We start from the raw sequence: 16,307 nt of genomic DNA on the forward strand, positions 1-16,307 counted from the left end.
AAAAGGCACGCTGCACTTGATACCACTGAAAAAATAACGGCCGCGGGGTATGGATGCCACAGTGGATTCTGTGCAGGCAGATTTGCAATCCTTCCACTTTGGCGAGAAGAAAAAAAAGAGGCGTGACCATAAAGGTATACAATTAATTATTTAGAATCATCGGATCAAGTAATTATTGATGGCACTGGCCAAGTGTTTGAAAAAGATGCCATTTACCCCTATGAAGAGGTATTCTTATCTGTTAATTATTTAGTTATTAACACGTATACAAACACTAATATCTAATCATTCGGTTGATCTTTCTGGTAACAAGAGATATACTATTAAACCACCCCAAGTCGTTAGGGTAGGATCTAAAAAAGTTGCCTGGATAAACTTCAAAGACATTTGTCAAATGTAATCACATCAGCTAATGCAGAATGAACCGAAACCAAGATCATGTCCATCAGTTTGTGCTTAGTGAATTGGGCACTGAAGGTTCTATCGCCGGTGATGGCCAACTTGTACTTAAGGGCAAATATGGCCCGAAGCACATTGAGGCACTTCTGCGTAAATATATTACTGAATATGTAACCTGCCAAATGTGCAAGAGCCCCAATACTACTATGGAAAGGGACAGTAGAATTAGACTGTTTAATCAACACTGTGAAGCATGCGGGGCCTATAGGTAATATACAAAACTAATGCAGAACTGTCACAACAATTAAGAGTGGGTTTCATGCTTTGGGGCGGGGTGAAAGGAGGAAAGCAAAGGTTTAGCCTTGGTTGCTTCCAAAATTCTCGTGTAAAACCTAAGTCAATGGCTACCTACAAGTTAATTAGTACCATAAATATCAAACATAGCAGTGAAAATCCAAACGTCATTAATACGTAGTTATTCGGTCTCAGATTCTGCCCATTAGATCTATCCAAATTCCACATCCTTAGGGATGCGGAGAGTGATACCATGATGGATAGTATGATAGATGTGTTAATTGCAACTCGCGCTAGGAAATGCCTGTTATCGTCGTAATAATTCGACGCATTTTCATATTCTTCATCAGTAAATTCAGAATCTATTGGAATTTTCCCGATTATTGGTATGGCATTGGTCCTACTGTGCCCAAGCAATGCCATACTAATCTCACAGTAGTTGCAGCACCACAGCATATAATATATGGCTATATATGTATATATACCTTATCGCACTACTCACAAATTTAATCGTAAATACTACTTCCTTCCTACCACCAAATGTGACGTTAGGTGACTTTAAAGTGTTTTCCGAAAAGCGACACAAGGAAGCTAGACTTGTAATTGAGTGTTGATATAGGGCAAAAAGTTCAAATCTCGCGGAACATCTTCCATTGCCAGACATTATCGACTTGTTGGCCGAGGTGGTGGCTTACCTCGTGTCTACAAGCTTTCTGGTTTACCGACAAAAGAAATAAAATTACCAGCACGAAGGTATGTGTTTATTCATGTGTAGATGCGCAGTACTTGGTAAAATGGATAATAGGGGGGCCAATAAGATATCACATTCGGGCCACAAAACGCGAATTATTAAGCGATTAAATTTAGCTTGGCATAGAGTTTGGTTTCCCCAGGAAAAGTGCTTTATCAAGCTTAGAATGTCTGCTAGGGGTCTTAAAACAATGAAGGCTCTAGGGTTTGAAGAATGTGTTCGGAGGTTCAACTTGGATCTAAGTAAGGCTAAATTTGCAGGATTTCCAAAGCATTCTGGAAAATATAAGGTGCCTGAATTTTTTAGTCACAAGAATAGGCAAAATCGTCTGCCTTTTATATGTAAATTACTGACTACTAGCGGCTAACAATATTAAATTAACGTACAGCATTTGGTTTATACTTGGTCAAATCGACAATTAATTGCAAATAATTGCTATATTTTTAATGGATCCACGAACTGTTTATAATATACATGCAATACATAACTAATAACCACTATTGAGATTCCAAAAAATTCCACCATGAAAATTGCAACTGTTATTAATTTATGGTATCATTATCGATTGCAACCTTAATAGTATGATAATGATAGTGATTTTTATATATAACGACCAATTAACTGGAAATTCTTAATTTTTTTGTATAAATCAATCTATTATCAACAATAATTCCAACACGAATATACCTAACATCCATGTTTATGATTAACTTGTGTACAGATTACATAATTTTATCGTACAATAACTCATGAATTATACACTACGAATGAGATTAGCATGCACAATAACTAGCGGCTCTTCATATCTCAAAGAAATGCGATTTAGTTCATTTGATACTTGCCTTTCTGTAGCATTTTGTTTGGTAAAACCGAAGCAAGCCGATCCACTTCCACTCATGTTCCAGCTAAACACATTTTGCGATTCTAAAATATTTATCAGTTTTACCAATCCTTTGGATAAGTGACAGGAACTGGGCATTAAATCATTTCGGAAATCCAATTTGACTATATTTTGCAATGCCATCTCCTCAGCACTTTTGAGTTGTTGTTCAGATAGCTTAGATCCCCTGGGAAACAACTTCTTTATTCTATCATACACTCTACTAGTTTCAACAAAGACATTTGGGATAAATAGATATACCTTTTGGGGCAGCATCTTTAATTCAATTGGTTTGAATACATCACCTTTGCCCACAGAAACACAGGAGTTAAAGCCTATATTAAAACAATCAAATTACCATTGTGGGATGCCAATAGAAAAGGAACGTCACTGCCAACTTCTTTGGCAATTTCCATCTGATCTACATCAGATTCTAGAATTTCCGTGGCCAATTTAATGGATGTGGCTGCATCAGCCGAACCCCCACCTAATCCAGTCCCAGAAGGAATTTTTTTATTCACTATTGCAATAAATTTTTCATCACATCCATTTTTTACCCTTTTCCTTATTAGATTGAATGCCTTTGATATCAAATTGCCATCGTCAATTGGGAATAAAAGTGGTGCCTTCTTGCCCTCAATTTGTTCTACATTTGTATCATCTGTGTATAGCAAATAATCTCCATTACTTGTGGCCTGAAATTGCTTAGCCAATTCTCTGCTAGCTCTTACTGTAACCCTTGCTACTGAGACCATGTCACCATAATCAAGCGATTGCATTACGTTCAGTAGGTTTACGTAGGTTGAATTTTGCTGGCCTGCAGATACGCCCAAAATTTGTAAATGCAAATTGATTTTCACATTAGCCTGTGCACTAACCCACTCTTTATCTACAATTTCCTTAACCTTCTCCACTTGCCCTTGCGATTCCAATCTATTAACACCCAAAATGGATTTAGTGATAGCTATTTTATAACATATTACAGTACTTAATATTTGTGATGCAAAAATAAATTTTAAATGTATGCGGTAAAACATACTACAATAACTAAAATTTTAAATTACATCCATACGTCTTCCATAAAATTAACTGCCGCCCATATCTGTGGGTCTACTAGGGTAAATCTTAAGCCTAACTTTGGATCTATCAGTCAACCTAATGTTGTCAGCGTTGAAAAAAGGAAGTTAACATACTATCACACTTTGTATCAAACTATTTCTAGTAGAAATTGGGGAAGAGTTGATGCTCTGTTATCGCAATACAAGTAATATAATTGCCACTTAGGTCTGAGGGCCTCAATTATGACGAAGTAATTTATACTTTGTTGGCGCATATGCACATATTATCACCCACCAGTCGCTGTGAAAATGTATATTAGGTACTTAACTCAGGCGTATCTTGTCATTGAGGAGATGAAGCAGGCCCAGATGAGTCCCACCATCATTCGCATGAATCAAATGCTTATCAACTCTTATTTGGAACTCGAGGGGATATTTTGCCAGCCTCCCAAGAATGCCTGGCAAAGCATATTGCGAATGGCATGGCAATCGGCACTAGCGTAATATGTTATCTTCACATAGTTTCGTTAGGGCTAGAAAAAAGCAACTGCTCAAAACACTGGAAGAAATGCCTCCCGACCAATTACTATCCATTACAGCCCAGGTAAATGCTGCATTTTATGTAGGATATAGATGAAATGGTTAGACATGATAACATGATCAACTCTAGCAGATTGGAGATCGAAGAATCGCAAGATATACCTATACCGCTAGGTATCGAACTTAAATGTGAAAATCAATTATCAGAGCATTATCAGGTACAAGAATTACAGCAAGAAGCTTTGCAAGATGAATGTAGCGGCGTTTAATATCACCTTCGTTTCCACCAAGGTCTTTTAATATATGCGTGCTTTTTGTACTCGACTGAATCACCTTTTCTAATTTTAGACACAGTCAAATTCTCAAACAACTCTATCTTGTTAAATGCCGCAATTAGTGAGTTTAATGGGGGCTTTATCAGAACAATATCATCTTTTCCTGAATAATTAGGAGACCTACTCTCAATAATACCTAGCGCCTCTAGATATTCCAACCCGATTTCTACCGATAGCTGATAAGATTCATTTAATTGCAATTCATTCATCACATGTTTGACGGATAATGAGATTACATTGCATGGTATTTCTTCCAAATAGTCTGTCAGAGCTAACTGCACCAGTGAATAGAGGATTATTTGTTGAATAGTAGGAATGGATTGGATCTTAGCATCCAAATTGTCCCTGGAACCAACGCTTAATGCGGGTGTTGTTGCACAAATGTCTTGGATTCCAATTTCAGACGCAAATTCTACAGTTTATTAATTATTACCTGTAGATTCATATGTACTAATGTTGTGATCTTCATAATCGATGCGAGATCTTTTTGGTGTAACTAGTTCCTTTGTATCATCGTTTGCATCAGTTTCACCAAATTCATTACTGGCACTAGTGCCGTTTTTAGCATTTGAATAGACATATTCAGATATTGCACGACTAAATAAATAATTAGTGATTACGAAAAAACATCCAAACACTTTCTACAGTCACTGCTTGAATTCACGATCCTTCGTATAACCACTTTTAATGCAGTTTCATTTATCACATGGTCATTTCCAAGTTTTCCAGTGATTATGCTCAACAATTGGTCCTCATTATACGGCTTGAACGGCAATCTCGAAAATTTTGTGCCACAAATGTAACTTGCCAATTCCAAGTTATTAGAAATAGCTGTATAAATAGATCCCTACCGATAAGAATGACTTTACCAGTGCCATTGACTATGCCAAAGAGTTCTTGGATGATGAAGTCCCTGGAACCAAAACCTGAATGCTGCCCACAAAGCTGGTCGATAACATCGATCTCATCCAGGACGATTAGTCTAAATTGTTTGAGCAATACATTGGATATAAGAGTTTTGATACTAAATTTTTGAATTGTGACAGATACGAAATTACATTCTTCTTAAAATCGTGACCACATCCTTCATTTTTTGCGATGACATTAGTGTTGCTGCCAGAGACTATGCCTATTAATTTTTTGAAAAAATCAGAGATTCTAGAAAATTTATAACAAGTAATATAGTGAAAACTTGGCACCAAATTTAGTGATATTATGTGTTGCATACACACAGTTTTCCCGCTTCCACAAGGACCGAATATTAACAAGGCGCCACCCAGTTCAGAATGCCTAAGTCAATACACATCAAACTTGTTTATAAAGTCCCGAATTGCCTTAAGCTCCTCTTGCCGACCAGATACATATTTGTTGTCTGAAATCTTCAGTTTGGCAACGGCTTTGAACTTGTCTTGGGGACTATCCATATATTCACACACCCCCTACACAGTATCACTCTTATTCACACATTTTATTGCCAATTGCTAAATAATACAACATTTCACACAAAATTTTCACTATCACGTTAAATATACACTTTACTATTGAAATAACTATGTTTTTGTAAAAATTAAAAAAATTACATGTCCACACCTATACCGTCTATTACGCATTATAGTGTGGATATATTAGTCAACTTTTGGGTTTCCATTATTATATGTTAATAAAAATTACAGATCAGTATGGATTAGATATTATTTTATACTTAAATTAATAATTTTATATTAAATGATAATAACTAAATTGTATATATATATATATATATTACAATTGATATTGTGCATAGTGCAACAATATCAATTTATTCATAGTCTAATTGTTTTTAATTCAAGTTATACACAATAAACACGGCGAAGGCCAGTAGTGTGGGTAACGCCTGTATATAGGTCAAAGTAGTTAGGGCGGGCTATTATTTGTGTAATGATGACTTACATCAAAAAGGCGCCAAATGTGGGTATTAAGAAAATAAACAAAACTAAGAAGCATGAAAAAAATACAAAGAGCGCCAAAATGCCCAGAATATCCACAATAAAAGCCAAAACTAGTTCCAGAAGGGAATTTGTCAAGGGGCTCAACAAATTGTACAGTCAATTATTGGCCGAACATAAAGATAAATCTGAACATTTGATCTCTGAGTTGCTTAAATTGATCGGAGACCATTACCGATTGCTTATTCGACAGAAACATTCAACTAGAATCCTACAAGCTTGTTTGAAATACGGTACGGATGAGCAGAGGCAGTATATCTACCAAAAAATTAAGGGTGAGTGCCTAGCTTTATACTATATTGCCATATATACATATTTATTTTAATATCCATGTTTAATACATGCTAAATGGCTAATGAAGACGAAATTCCCTATCTATGCATGACGAACCATGGATCACATCTGGCGATTAAAGCCTACAGGTACTGCAATGCTGATGCTAAAAAACATTTTGAAGATAATATTATTTTCTCAGCAGCCTCCCTCAGTTACCTTAAAAGCCGATATGGTTCCCTTATTTGGGATTTCATATACAACAAGTTCAGCATGGCTAAGCAGATTGGCTCGCTTTTACAGCTACTAGTTCCAACGTCTGTAAAGGTACTTAAACCAGATTTGTTTGATATCCTGTTGAAGACTAAGAACCTAAATCAATTACACGCTAAAATTGCTTGTGACCAGGAACTATTTCCAAAATACAAAGAGATATGCGTGGGTCTGTTTGGCAAATTAATCGATAGACATCTAACAAACACAAGTATATCACATGATATAGGTTATTTAACCTGCTTATTAGCTAGTGATGATGAAATGGACGATCTAGCACAAAGATTTACGCAAGGGCTGGATTCCTTGTATATCACAAAATCGGGAGTATTTGTTGCTTGTCATTTATATGGATATACTCCACCAAAGCAACGCAAAACTATCGTAAAACAACTAAAACAAAACCTAGAAGAGATGGCCACTAATGTAGCGACTAATTTATTTGTATCCCGAGTCCTACTAGTGACGGATGATACAAAATTAACAATTGAACACCTGGTCAAGCCATTAGGTGAAATAACCAGTAAACTGGCCTTCGACAAGTATGGGCACAAGATCATAGTCTCCCTTGCAAATAAAGAAGCCCTAACTCTGTATAATGGGTACGAAAGGGAAGTTATTCGGCTTCCCTCACCCCGAAGGTAAATAATCCACAATTTAGCCTTAAGGAATTCGAATTAAGACACTCACAACTATCTGAGGCATTCCGCACGTTGTTACTGAATGTATTATCGCAAAACCAACACCAAATTGACGTTTGGCTTAAGGATAAATATTCATCCCTAGTAATTGAATCCGCTCTAAGTAAATTCAATTTGGATCTATTCAATACAATATCAGGAGCTATAAATGATAAATTTGATGGATCATTAGGGCTACTAGACAACAGGTACGCACCCAGTTCAACCTAGCACCTGTCTACATTTGGTACAACGGATTATTAAAAAGTTACCTAGTGACGTCAGAGAGACGGCATGTGATAACATTTGGAATGTTATTAGTCCAAGAATAGACCAAATTTTAATGTCGAGGTCTGTATTCTTGCTAGTGTCTATTTTGGAGACAGTGGACAGATCCTCGCCAGTTTTTTCGTCCGCTACAAACTTAATATGTCATGACGATATTTTGAAAGCGAAATCAAAAAACTCTTCAAATTGTGGACTTAACATTCTAGAAAAGATACTTTTCAATACTCAAACCTAATTTCACCGTATTTTTTGTAAATCTACTAATTACTGACTATATCACTAGTCTAATTAATTGTGCAAATTATGTGAGATCAAGTATCTAATCAATACGTTTCAATTAGTGTTTCTTCTTAATGACATTCTTTTTAATTTTAGCTTTATGTCCAGCTTTTGTATTGATATTAACTCTGACATTTGGACTGGAAGGTTTGGGACTGGCCTTTTTTCTTTGCTCCTTATGCCCCCCTTCTTTGGACTTTGCCTCAGCCTCTGATTTAGTTTTAGACTTGCTTTTATAGTCAGTACTAGTTTCCAAATCGATGACACTATCGCTGATAGAAGAATTAGTCACGGAGCTAGCGCTAGGACTTATTTCAAATTCATTTGTCCTGCTATATCTAATTAACCTGGGGCTATTTCCGTCCTTACTTTTACTGGTGAAAAATTTAGCCTCTGAACTAGTTTCAGAATCATATTCGTCTATGGTCTCGAGATTCAATTGGCTAATTTGATCCTGCTCTTTAACCTTTGTATACAATTTGTTTCTAGCTAACTCCTTAGCCTTACAGGCACTGCATGGTACGAATTCGCTCGCTGTAGTATCTTCTTTTGGAGGCTTTGTTATCACAATCTTTGGTATGGGACCATTTTGGATTGCCTTATTTTGGGAATTAGTTGGCTTTACCATTCCAATGCGCTCACTAATCTTAACCTTTTTGGAACATTTCATACCACATTCTCCACTTATAAATAGTTCAAATAGGATTACAAAGTAAATTAAAGGGAAAATATGGTTTGTCATAGTATATGTGTACCTAATGCACCACAGCTTGGCTTTTTGCTAGCTGTCTATCCATATTGACCAAAATGCTAGTATCAAAACTCTCTTCTCTTAATTGGCCAATTACTTTCATAAGACTATAATTCCTATATCCAATATCATCGTGAATAAGCATTAATTCTCTATGCACCTGGAATAAGCCGTTGAATTTGTTTTGCATCTTTTCAAAATCTGATCTGATCACTAAATAAACATTGCAAAGCAATTTAAACACATCTGTGAATTCAATATCAGTATAACGATTCATTTTTACTGTACAAATACTAGCTATTTTAGAAATTTTATCCATGTGACATTTAAACATGCTTATGTTAGTGATAATATCACAAAGACATCGTTCAATTTTAGATTCCTGCTGGAATAAATATTTATTCAATACATTAGCTGGAGCAATAGTCTTAATAACTTGACTAGAAGAGTGGTTTGGTTTGAAATTTTCAATTTTTTGCTTTGCAATCCCTATATCATGGATTAGCTGATCGAATTGTTTAATGATTTGTTGGTTGTAAATATTCATCTCCGCAGCGTATGAACCCAATAGGTCGCTAAAAACATACACTTCATAATTATTTAAAAGTAATAGCTTTTCGTACAAAATCTCCAATACTTTTACATTTATTTTTACGATTCTAAGCACTTTGCTCCACTCACAAATGCATACTCTCACATATTGTATATCGGTGTTTAGTTCTGACATATTGTTTATATTATGGTCCGTCTAGACACGTATAATGCCAAATTTATCCATATAATACTGAATAAATAAACAAATTACCAAAATACAGCCCTGGTATTCCCTTTTCAAAGTTTCGCATTCCTCAAGTGACTCTGGCGGTAGTTCCTTGCGCTTGAAATTGTTATAACAACGTTCAAACTGTACTTTAATAGTTTTACACGCTAGGTACTAGGTTATTCATTACATACAGCATCCCTAACTCTATTTTCACCCTTACGGCCCCTAGCCATCAAACATCCAAACACCACAACATTTACTATACTCTTTAGATCCACTAGCACGGGTCTATACACTATTACGGGTACGGGGCTATACTATATTTAACTAATATGGGCACCTGTTAAGTGCTAGTTTAAATTATTGTATACATGTAAATAGTTTAAGCGTGTTATCTCGCACTCTAAGGATTGAACAAAACTTACTTGTTGCACAGCTGAGTGAAATTCATATTGAATTGCCCAATTGAGTGAACGACCTCGGCAACTTGCCTAAGTCATAGCTTTTGTACCTCATGTTGCATGGTTCGTTTCTGATGCTAAGAGTACAATTTGGGCACTGGTCCACCAGATGTGCCTTATTTACGCTATCATATTTGGTTTTGATACTCTCATAACTGGCATGACTCTTCTTTATCCCGCACCAGGGGGAATCTACGTCAAAAACTGATTTACCAGTTTCAAAAAGGAGTTTATCTAGGGGTATCCTTTTAACATTATCCAGGTTTTCCATAGTTTTGAGAGAGCAGCCATTGACACCCACGTACAAACCCAAGTCCAACACTTTCTGCAAACATTCGCGAGTACCAGTAAAACTGTGGCAAACTCCCCCTACCGTTTCCCATTTATCACGATGCTTTTTCAGTATACCTAGATGAAGTGGATTTTACCAATTGTCTCATCTGTAGCATTTCTCATGTGTAAAAATAATGGCAATTGGAACTCATTTAGCAGCTGCATCTGGTAATCAAAAAATCTAAGTTTTGTGTGAATTACTTTAGTTGGATTTCTTTGTCGCAATATCCGAGGCGATCAAAATCTAATCCAAATTCGCCAACAGCTACAACGCGATTAATGTTATCTTTAGTCAAATTGATTAATTCATCCAAATATTTTTTGGCAAAGGACTCATCATTAATATTTTTATCTTCATTTCCCACTTTTGGAACAAACTCCATGCACATACAGGGATGGACACCCACAGTTGTATACAAAAACCCGCCATTTTTATCTAGAATCAACGCTTACGTACCAAATGTGTTACAAATATCTAGTGCATTCCTTAAATCATTTAGAGAGCCAGACGTGATGATAATTTTTTCAACTCCATTTCCCTTGGCTCTCTCTAGAACTCTTAGTCAACACTTTAATACCTATGGATATCCAACTCGTGCTTTTTCTTGCCGTTGTAAAAGCCACTGAACATAGGGTCTTGAAGATTTGCCCCTATGTCTATAAATTTAGCATCACTCATGATTCTATTATTACTATTGGCTAAGTTAGTTGCACTAGTCGAATATGTGACTAGTGATCTAACGTGGCAGGAGTTGGTAAAGTTTAACGTTCTGAAAGAGGAACAGATAGGAATTATTGGACAGAAATAACAAATAACACCACATCTATATGTTCGCAATATCATATCACCACACCCTCTACTATATACTATATGCCGTTAAATTCGCGTTTTAAACAAAATAATTTTCTTACACACTGACATAATCCTACGATATACAAAATTTTTGCATAAAATTATTTTACCAGCTGAGAAGTTACCATCATATTGTATTAGAATGCAGGGTTCTAATCTTAGATATATTTTTTTAAGTATACTTAACTGCTAACCATAAGAAATGTTCTAATTAGATGTTAACCTGACACCACTACCATATTTCCAACAAAAATCTTCCTTACCATAACACTCCGAATTAGTGCCAACACTAGTGGACTAGACTTCACCTTCATAAAGTTGAATCTTACATATTACGATTTTTGGTGGTTACAAAATTACTACATTGTGAGAAATCCAAATACGAATGTGTTGGTCTGCGACATTTGCCTTTTTTGATTGAATCAACACTACGGTCTTCAATTGTAGAATCTTCTCCAATTGTAGAATTTTTATCGCTAGATGCTGTATCTGTGGGACTGTTTTGAGTTTCCCAATCACTGAATAACCTTGAAAAATAATTATCAGAGTTATATTGATGAATTTTGTGCAATAACAGCTCGTAAAATCGCCAATACTCCTTCACCACAGAATCACGTATTTTTACACAATTATCTGGATTTAACCCCTTAGACAGACCTTCATACGCTAATCTCATAAAATTTGGATCTCTTGTCTTCCTAAAACAATCCAAGCACAAAAACATATTCATGTACACCTGTGACATGTCCATTTGCTGCAATTTAGCCTTTGAGATATTTTTCCTCAAATCATACGAACTTATTCGTACAAGGTGCTCAAATATTGACAGATAATATAGTAGTATATAGTTTGATGGTGTACAGTATATGTTGCTCTGATGGTATTCCCATGAACGATTATTTTGTGCCCATAAATTGTTGCTAAGGGCCAATTTATTTAGGATATGTGTTAGGGGTCGAACATCCTTTTTAGTATACCAAAGATTCCTTCTATCAGTGCATTTGAAGCTTTGCAATCGCAGATTCGGTGTATATTTATCTACTGGATTGTCTAGTGAATTGTTTAAACTGTAAAAAATTCCGTCATGAAATATAGGGGATCCTATCCTATTTATGCACATTTCAACACAAAATATTACTTACACAATTATAAATCTATTTATCAACAAAATATGTCTATAAACAATGTTTATTTACTCGTACGTGAAATATCAAATTCAATACTCATTCACCTACACCTATTCAATTTATTATATTATATTTATATGTTTAATAAATTAATCACATATATCTAACATAAACGCCAACTGTAAGTGCACAATGTGTCTCACCGGATTAGTTAAATTGAATCTGGTTATTCGTGAATTTAAATAATGCGCTTCTTGAAAATTCTGAACAATTGTATGTAAAGCTAGTTCAAACAATTTTATTGTAGCAACGATTACTTAATTTTTACATGAAAATTTAACCAAATTAACACAATTATATCACAATTTTGCGTTAAATAAGTTGTAGAAATATATTTCAGAGCATTATATACAGAATCCAATCAAAACTATCACAAAATTACCAAAAACGTTTTTAAACACACTATTAACCAAACAGAAGAATTTTTACATCACGAGAATTCAAGGAAAAGAAAAATCGTGCTAAATGGACATAACATTACAAGCGTGTAAATGATAGTGCAATGGCTAGGTTATGTGTAAGTAGACACTTTAAATTGAATTATAACCTAACTAGCCATCGGAAAAAAAATTGTCAGCCATGTCATCCATTTAAAAATTTAAGTCATACCACCAATTATACCACGAGTCAATCAGTGAGGGAATGTATGGTGATATATATACTTTTGTGCACTACACAAGATTAGTGTTGTCTCAGGCAAATGTGTTGTTATGTCTGAGGAAACTGTTAAAAATGAAATAGATCACATCCTACTAGTATACAGGAGGTCTGTTGTCGAATTTTTGGGCAGAGAACGATTTGTCAATACACTCATAGACATTCTTACATATTTGTACAATACTAGTATCAAAGTCATATCATTATTTGAGCCTTCTGGATTAGTTTATGCGATTATCAAGGACAATCTCACGCAGAAACTATTAAAATCAGGCTTCAATGTCCACTCTTTAGAAGACCACTCATTGACATTTTCCAGGCAAATTAATGCACTGACCAACAATTCATCAGATCAGTTATCCAAGGAATCTGCGCTGGGGATTAATGAAGAATCACAAATTTTTGTATGTAAAATAAACTATCTTCATGCTTCCTTCGCGCATCTGGAACTATTGACCCTCTGTCACACATTTAAGGACACTAAAAAGACAGACATCAAGAGGAATGTAAAAAAGAAATTACGATCTAAAAAACGCAGGATTCCGCCAAAAAAATCAATTCTACAACCTTGCATTTCCAAAAAACTATCGATCTCAACGCCAAACATCGTAATATGTATACACTTGAGCCTTAAACAAATATTATTCGCCTTTAATATACCTCTTTTACAGCGTTTATACTGCTTAAAATCACTCCTTGCCAACGCTACTGCCCCGTCTAAACGTTATATTTATCCTTTTGGTCCATCAGGAGTTCCGCCCTGGACATTGTCTGAAGCAGAAATTTACCAAGTTTTTGGAACTGCACCCGGAGTCATTGAACAATGCATCCGCCTTTTTATGCGGTGCAACAGGAGGAATGGCAAATAATTAACGTTTTATTTATCTGAAAACACTCGCTATCGCAACTTTAGGTGGATAATTTACAGTTTAGCGACTCTATTACAAGTTTCATACGTATGATCATTCAGGTATTCAATATGTCTCTGGATAACACTCTCCAGCTCCATTTTGAGCTGCTGCATATTTTCAACCCTAAATAATCCAACATACTTACTTAATCTCAATGGAACTGTCATTATTTTTGCAGTCTGCTAGGCACAACTGCGCAACAGATAGCCTTTGGATTAGGAGCTTGTTGGTTTGGTTTTGTGTTAAAATCATTGATAGACCCAGCAACGACTGTAAGAGACTGGGATACTTCCTAGGGTGAAGAAGATGCAATCGCGTTTTAATAAATATAGGGGACTCGAGCAAATGGACGAAGCGATCCAACTGCGACATAAACCCAGACGAAGGCACAATAGAACTTATTTGCCTGACGATCTCGCACGATAATTCGTACTTTTCTGTCCATATGGACAAAGATAGTGCAGAGCACAGGTTGTTAAACCTACAATTAAAAGCCCATTACCATGACTTGAAAATCTTGGTAGCGTAATGCTGGTCAGTCAACAAGTGATTTCTCAGTGCCACTGTTTCCTGTGTAAACAGGACATTTACCCTTGTGGTGAGGAGGGTCCAATTTAAGACGTGTATTAACTGGTGGACGTAGCTCAGGTCCTGAGTTACAAAACAATCAATTACCCCCTCAATCAGGACGCAATCTGCTAGAATCTCGTACAATTGCTGGGGGTCCAGCAGGGAGCAAAGCTTCTGGAATGTATCTTTACCATTTTTTTTCAGCAGGTTCCTGTTATCCCGAAAGAGAAAAAGTAACTGTTGCACTACCAAGAAGATGTAATTCTGTCCAAATTTAGCAATCTCTGCTAACACGCCTAGCGACTTAAGCATAACAGCCTGTATATACTTATCTTCTCACATGATTCTCCAATTTCAAGCACTCGAGCACACTGGCCGCCATTTCCTCACTTATAGGCATTAGATCCATTGGCCTAGGTATTAGTCACTGGGTACCTTTTGGAAATTAGTAAAAGCAACCAATCCAGACTAGCTAGTATTGATGCTTGCTGATCGCACTTACGCATCCATATTAAAAGCATATTAGCAAGTTCCTTTTCATCCTTGATGTCAAACACATTGGAATTGTCAAGTATCAACTTGTTAGTTCCCTGAGCAATTTCCCTAATTTCTAAATCACTCAGTTTTTTACCCTCATTTCCATCCGCAATACAATATAGAACACAGTCCAGTAGGGTGGGAAACAGGCTCTACATAACAAGCATTAAATACATGAGAGGCTATATGTGGCTTGTTGCACATGATTTCATGTACCCAAACGATCGAAGTTAATCGTATAGAGGGTTCTTTGCGCTTCAAGTTAAGTACCAACACATGTAATACATCCTCCAATATATAATACTGGCTGCCATTTTTAATTTCTCCGAGGAAATATGTCAAACAATCGTCTGCAGCATTACGCACATCGCGGTTGCTATCTGCAAGCATATTTATTAAACCACCTAAAATGATACCAAGGTGCGACATCAGATTCATTGCGGGTACATTGTTCAATGCCATAATCCAAGTGATCTAAGTTAGTGCAGTGTTACAATTAGCTGTCTAATGTGTGAATTGCATAAGTGCATTTTCGATGCCAAAATGGTACAAATTGCCAGTGTCGGAGGCTCTTGACATTCACATACCAGATCCTTGAGCAGTTGGTCCAGGTAAAACGCGCCATTTCTGACATTATTGTCAATATCAGAACATTGTTTGCACAGGGCATCAAACACCTGCTCAAACATTTCCATTACCATTTTCTTGGCACATGTTGCGATGTTATATAGTGCTTCACAGGCGTAATATCTGACGTTTGAATCGTGGTCAGAAAACGCTTTAAGTATTAAGCTGATAATAGTAAATGAGTAGTGCTCAATGTCATCCTAAATTTCCACTGCAAATACCTCCAAGGCCAGAGAAACGCAGGCCATGCACAATAATCCGCCATTTCTGTATGAAGGAACGGAGTGGTCGAGTAAAGACTTCTTGATTGTGTCCAGCAACCTATTAACCTCTTGATCGTCTTTTAAACCGCCAGGCTTTGCGGCGCGGTAGTCGCGTAGTGTATTTTCAACTATACTGACCCCCTCCCTCCTACGGCTGATATTGCGATCGCCCAAAAGCTTTAGGGCGTTGACCGGGAGGAGCCTACAATCTACTACCAATTCCTCGCCGAAAAACATCTCACTGTCGCTCTATACATAGCACCCATCAGAAATACAACTAAGACGCCTACCGAGCCCAAGGGGTAGTAAGTATATAGTATATACCAGGCCTCATAATGAAGGCCGCCACACGGCACCTA

The 16,307-nt window shown here is 36.3% G+C and overlaps 14 protein-coding genes across 14 annotated transcripts; 5 read left to right on the plus strand and 9 right to left on the minus strand.

The window, feature by feature from the left end:
• On the plus strand, nucleotides 50-759 carry BMR1_03g01875 (translation initiation factor eIF-2 beta subunit; the record flags this gene model as incomplete). The annotated part of the gene is made up of 5 exons (XM_012793531.1): nucleotides 50-134; nucleotides 155-228; nucleotides 254-396; nucleotides 419-667; nucleotides 690-759. 5 exons carry the CDS (start codon nucleotides 50-52, stop codon nucleotides 757-759), a joined length of 621 nt encoding a protein of 206 aa, XP_012648985.1.
• On the minus strand, nucleotides 704-1,116 carry BMR1_03g01880 (hypothetical protein; the record flags this gene model as incomplete). The annotated part of the gene is made up of 2 exons (XM_012793532.1): nucleotides 704-791; nucleotides 812-1,116. 2 exons carry the CDS (start codon nucleotides 1,114-1,116, stop codon nucleotides 704-706), a joined length of 393 nt encoding a protein of 130 aa, XP_012648986.1.
• On the plus strand, nucleotides 1,167-1,811 carry BMR1_03g01885 (50S ribosomal protein L28 chloroplastic; the record flags this gene model as incomplete). Its single annotated transcript, XM_012793533.1, has 3 exons — nucleotides 1,167-1,292; nucleotides 1,313-1,446; nucleotides 1,469-1,811. The coding sequence occupies 3 exons, from the start codon at nucleotides 1,167-1,169 to the stop codon at nucleotides 1,809-1,811; spliced, it is 603 nt and encodes a 200-aa protein (XP_012648987.1).
• BMR1_03g01890 (4-diphosphocytidyl-2-C-methyl-D-erythritol kinase) lies at nucleotides 2,199-3,361 on the minus strand (the record flags this gene model as incomplete). Its single annotated transcript, XM_012793534.1, has 2 exons — nucleotides 2,199-2,659; nucleotides 2,683-3,361. 2 exons carry the CDS (start codon nucleotides 3,359-3,361, stop codon nucleotides 2,199-2,201), a joined length of 1,140 nt encoding a protein of 379 aa, XP_012648988.1.
• BMR1_03g01895 (conserved Plasmodium protein, unknown function) lies at nucleotides 3,344-4,191 on the plus strand (the record flags this gene model as incomplete). Its single annotated transcript, XM_021481990.1, has 5 exons — nucleotides 3,344-3,588; nucleotides 3,609-3,693; nucleotides 3,716-3,882; nucleotides 3,905-3,986; nucleotides 4,009-4,191. The coding sequence occupies 5 exons, from the start codon at nucleotides 3,344-3,346 to the stop codon at nucleotides 4,189-4,191; spliced, it is 762 nt and encodes a 253-aa protein (XP_021338561.1).
• On the minus strand, nucleotides 4,194-5,681 carry BMR1_03g01900 (conserved Plasmodium protein, unknown function; the record flags this gene model as incomplete). Its single annotated transcript, XM_021481991.1, has 7 exons — nucleotides 4,194-4,360; nucleotides 4,382-4,669; nucleotides 4,691-4,854; nucleotides 4,878-5,088; nucleotides 5,109-5,239; nucleotides 5,260-5,547; nucleotides 5,569-5,681. 7 exons carry the CDS (start codon nucleotides 5,679-5,681, stop codon nucleotides 4,194-4,196), a joined length of 1,362 nt encoding a protein of 453 aa, XP_021338562.1.
• BMR1_03g01905 (PUF6, pumilio homology domain family member 6) lies at nucleotides 6,175-7,991 on the plus strand (the record flags this gene model as incomplete). Its single annotated transcript, XM_012793537.1, has 4 exons — nucleotides 6,175-6,517; nucleotides 6,604-7,429; nucleotides 7,450-7,677; nucleotides 7,700-7,991. The coding sequence occupies 4 exons, from the start codon at nucleotides 6,175-6,177 to the stop codon at nucleotides 7,989-7,991; spliced, it is 1,689 nt and encodes a 562-aa protein (XP_012648991.1).
• Nucleotides 7,992-8,093: 102 nt separating this feature from the next.
• On the minus strand, nucleotides 8,094-8,777 carry BMR1_03g01910 (hypothetical protein; the record flags this gene model as incomplete). The annotated part of the gene is made up of 1 exon (XM_012793538.1): nucleotides 8,094-8,777. One exon carries the CDS (start codon nucleotides 8,775-8,777, stop codon nucleotides 8,094-8,096), a length of 684 nt encoding a protein of 227 aa, XP_012648992.1.
• Nucleotides 8,778-8,790: 13 nt separating this feature from the next.
• On the minus strand, nucleotides 8,791-9,513 carry BMR1_03g01915 (hypothetical protein; the record flags this gene model as incomplete). The annotated part of the gene is made up of 1 exon (XM_012793539.1): nucleotides 8,791-9,513. One exon carries the CDS (start codon nucleotides 9,511-9,513, stop codon nucleotides 8,791-8,793), a length of 723 nt encoding a protein of 240 aa, XP_012648993.1.
• Nucleotides 9,514-9,534: 21 nt separating this feature from the next.
• On the minus strand, nucleotides 9,535-9,782 carry BMR1_03g01916 (hypothetical protein; the record flags this gene model as incomplete). Its single annotated transcript, XM_021481992.1, has 3 exons — nucleotides 9,535-9,570; nucleotides 9,592-9,720; nucleotides 9,741-9,782. The coding sequence occupies 3 exons, from the start codon at nucleotides 9,780-9,782 to the stop codon at nucleotides 9,535-9,537; spliced, it is 207 nt and encodes a 68-aa protein (XP_021338563.1).
• Nucleotides 9,910-11,187, minus strand: BMR1_03g01917 (TatD DNase family protein; the record flags this gene model as incomplete). Its single annotated transcript, XM_021481994.1, has 8 exons — nucleotides 9,910-9,952; nucleotides 9,975-10,040; nucleotides 10,061-10,202; nucleotides 10,224-10,418; nucleotides 10,439-10,524; nucleotides 10,545-10,779; nucleotides 10,801-10,901; nucleotides 10,922-11,187. The coding sequence occupies 8 exons, from the start codon at nucleotides 11,185-11,187 to the stop codon at nucleotides 9,910-9,912; spliced, it is 1,134 nt and encodes a 377-aa protein (XP_021338564.1).
• On the minus strand, nucleotides 11,501-12,316 carry BMR1_03g01925 (hypothetical protein; the record flags this gene model as incomplete). The annotated part of the gene is made up of 2 exons (XM_021481995.1): nucleotides 11,501-11,504; nucleotides 11,526-12,316. 2 exons carry the CDS (start codon nucleotides 12,314-12,316, stop codon nucleotides 11,501-11,503), a joined length of 795 nt encoding a protein of 264 aa, XP_021337222.1.
• On the plus strand, nucleotides 13,094-13,909 carry BMR1_03g01930 (hypothetical protein; the record flags this gene model as incomplete). The annotated part of the gene is made up of 1 exon (XM_012793542.1): nucleotides 13,094-13,909. The coding sequence occupies one exon, from the start codon at nucleotides 13,094-13,096 to the stop codon at nucleotides 13,907-13,909; it is 816 nt and encodes a 271-aa protein (XP_012648996.1).
• A 53-nt stretch (nucleotides 13,910-13,962) lies between these two features.
• On the minus strand, nucleotides 13,963-16,185 carry BMR1_03g01935 (Vacuolar protein 14 C-terminal Fig4p binding; the record flags this gene model as incomplete). Its single annotated transcript, XM_021481996.1, has 11 exons — nucleotides 13,963-14,074; nucleotides 14,097-14,432; nucleotides 14,454-14,521; nucleotides 14,543-14,602; nucleotides 14,627-14,839; nucleotides 14,862-14,934; nucleotides 14,957-15,131; nucleotides 15,153-15,210; nucleotides 15,233-15,532; nucleotides 15,553-15,885; nucleotides 15,907-16,185. 11 exons carry the CDS (start codon nucleotides 16,183-16,185, stop codon nucleotides 13,963-13,965), a joined length of 2,007 nt encoding a protein of 668 aa, XP_021338565.1.
• Nucleotides 16,186-16,307: the final 122 nt, after the last annotated feature.

Source organism: Babesia microti, chromosome III (assembly GCF_000691945.2).
Source record: "Babesia microti strain RI chromosome III, complete genome".
In the NCBI taxonomy this organism is placed as follows: Eukaryota; Apicomplexa; class Aconoidasida; order Piroplasmida; family Babesiidae; genus Babesia; species Babesia microti.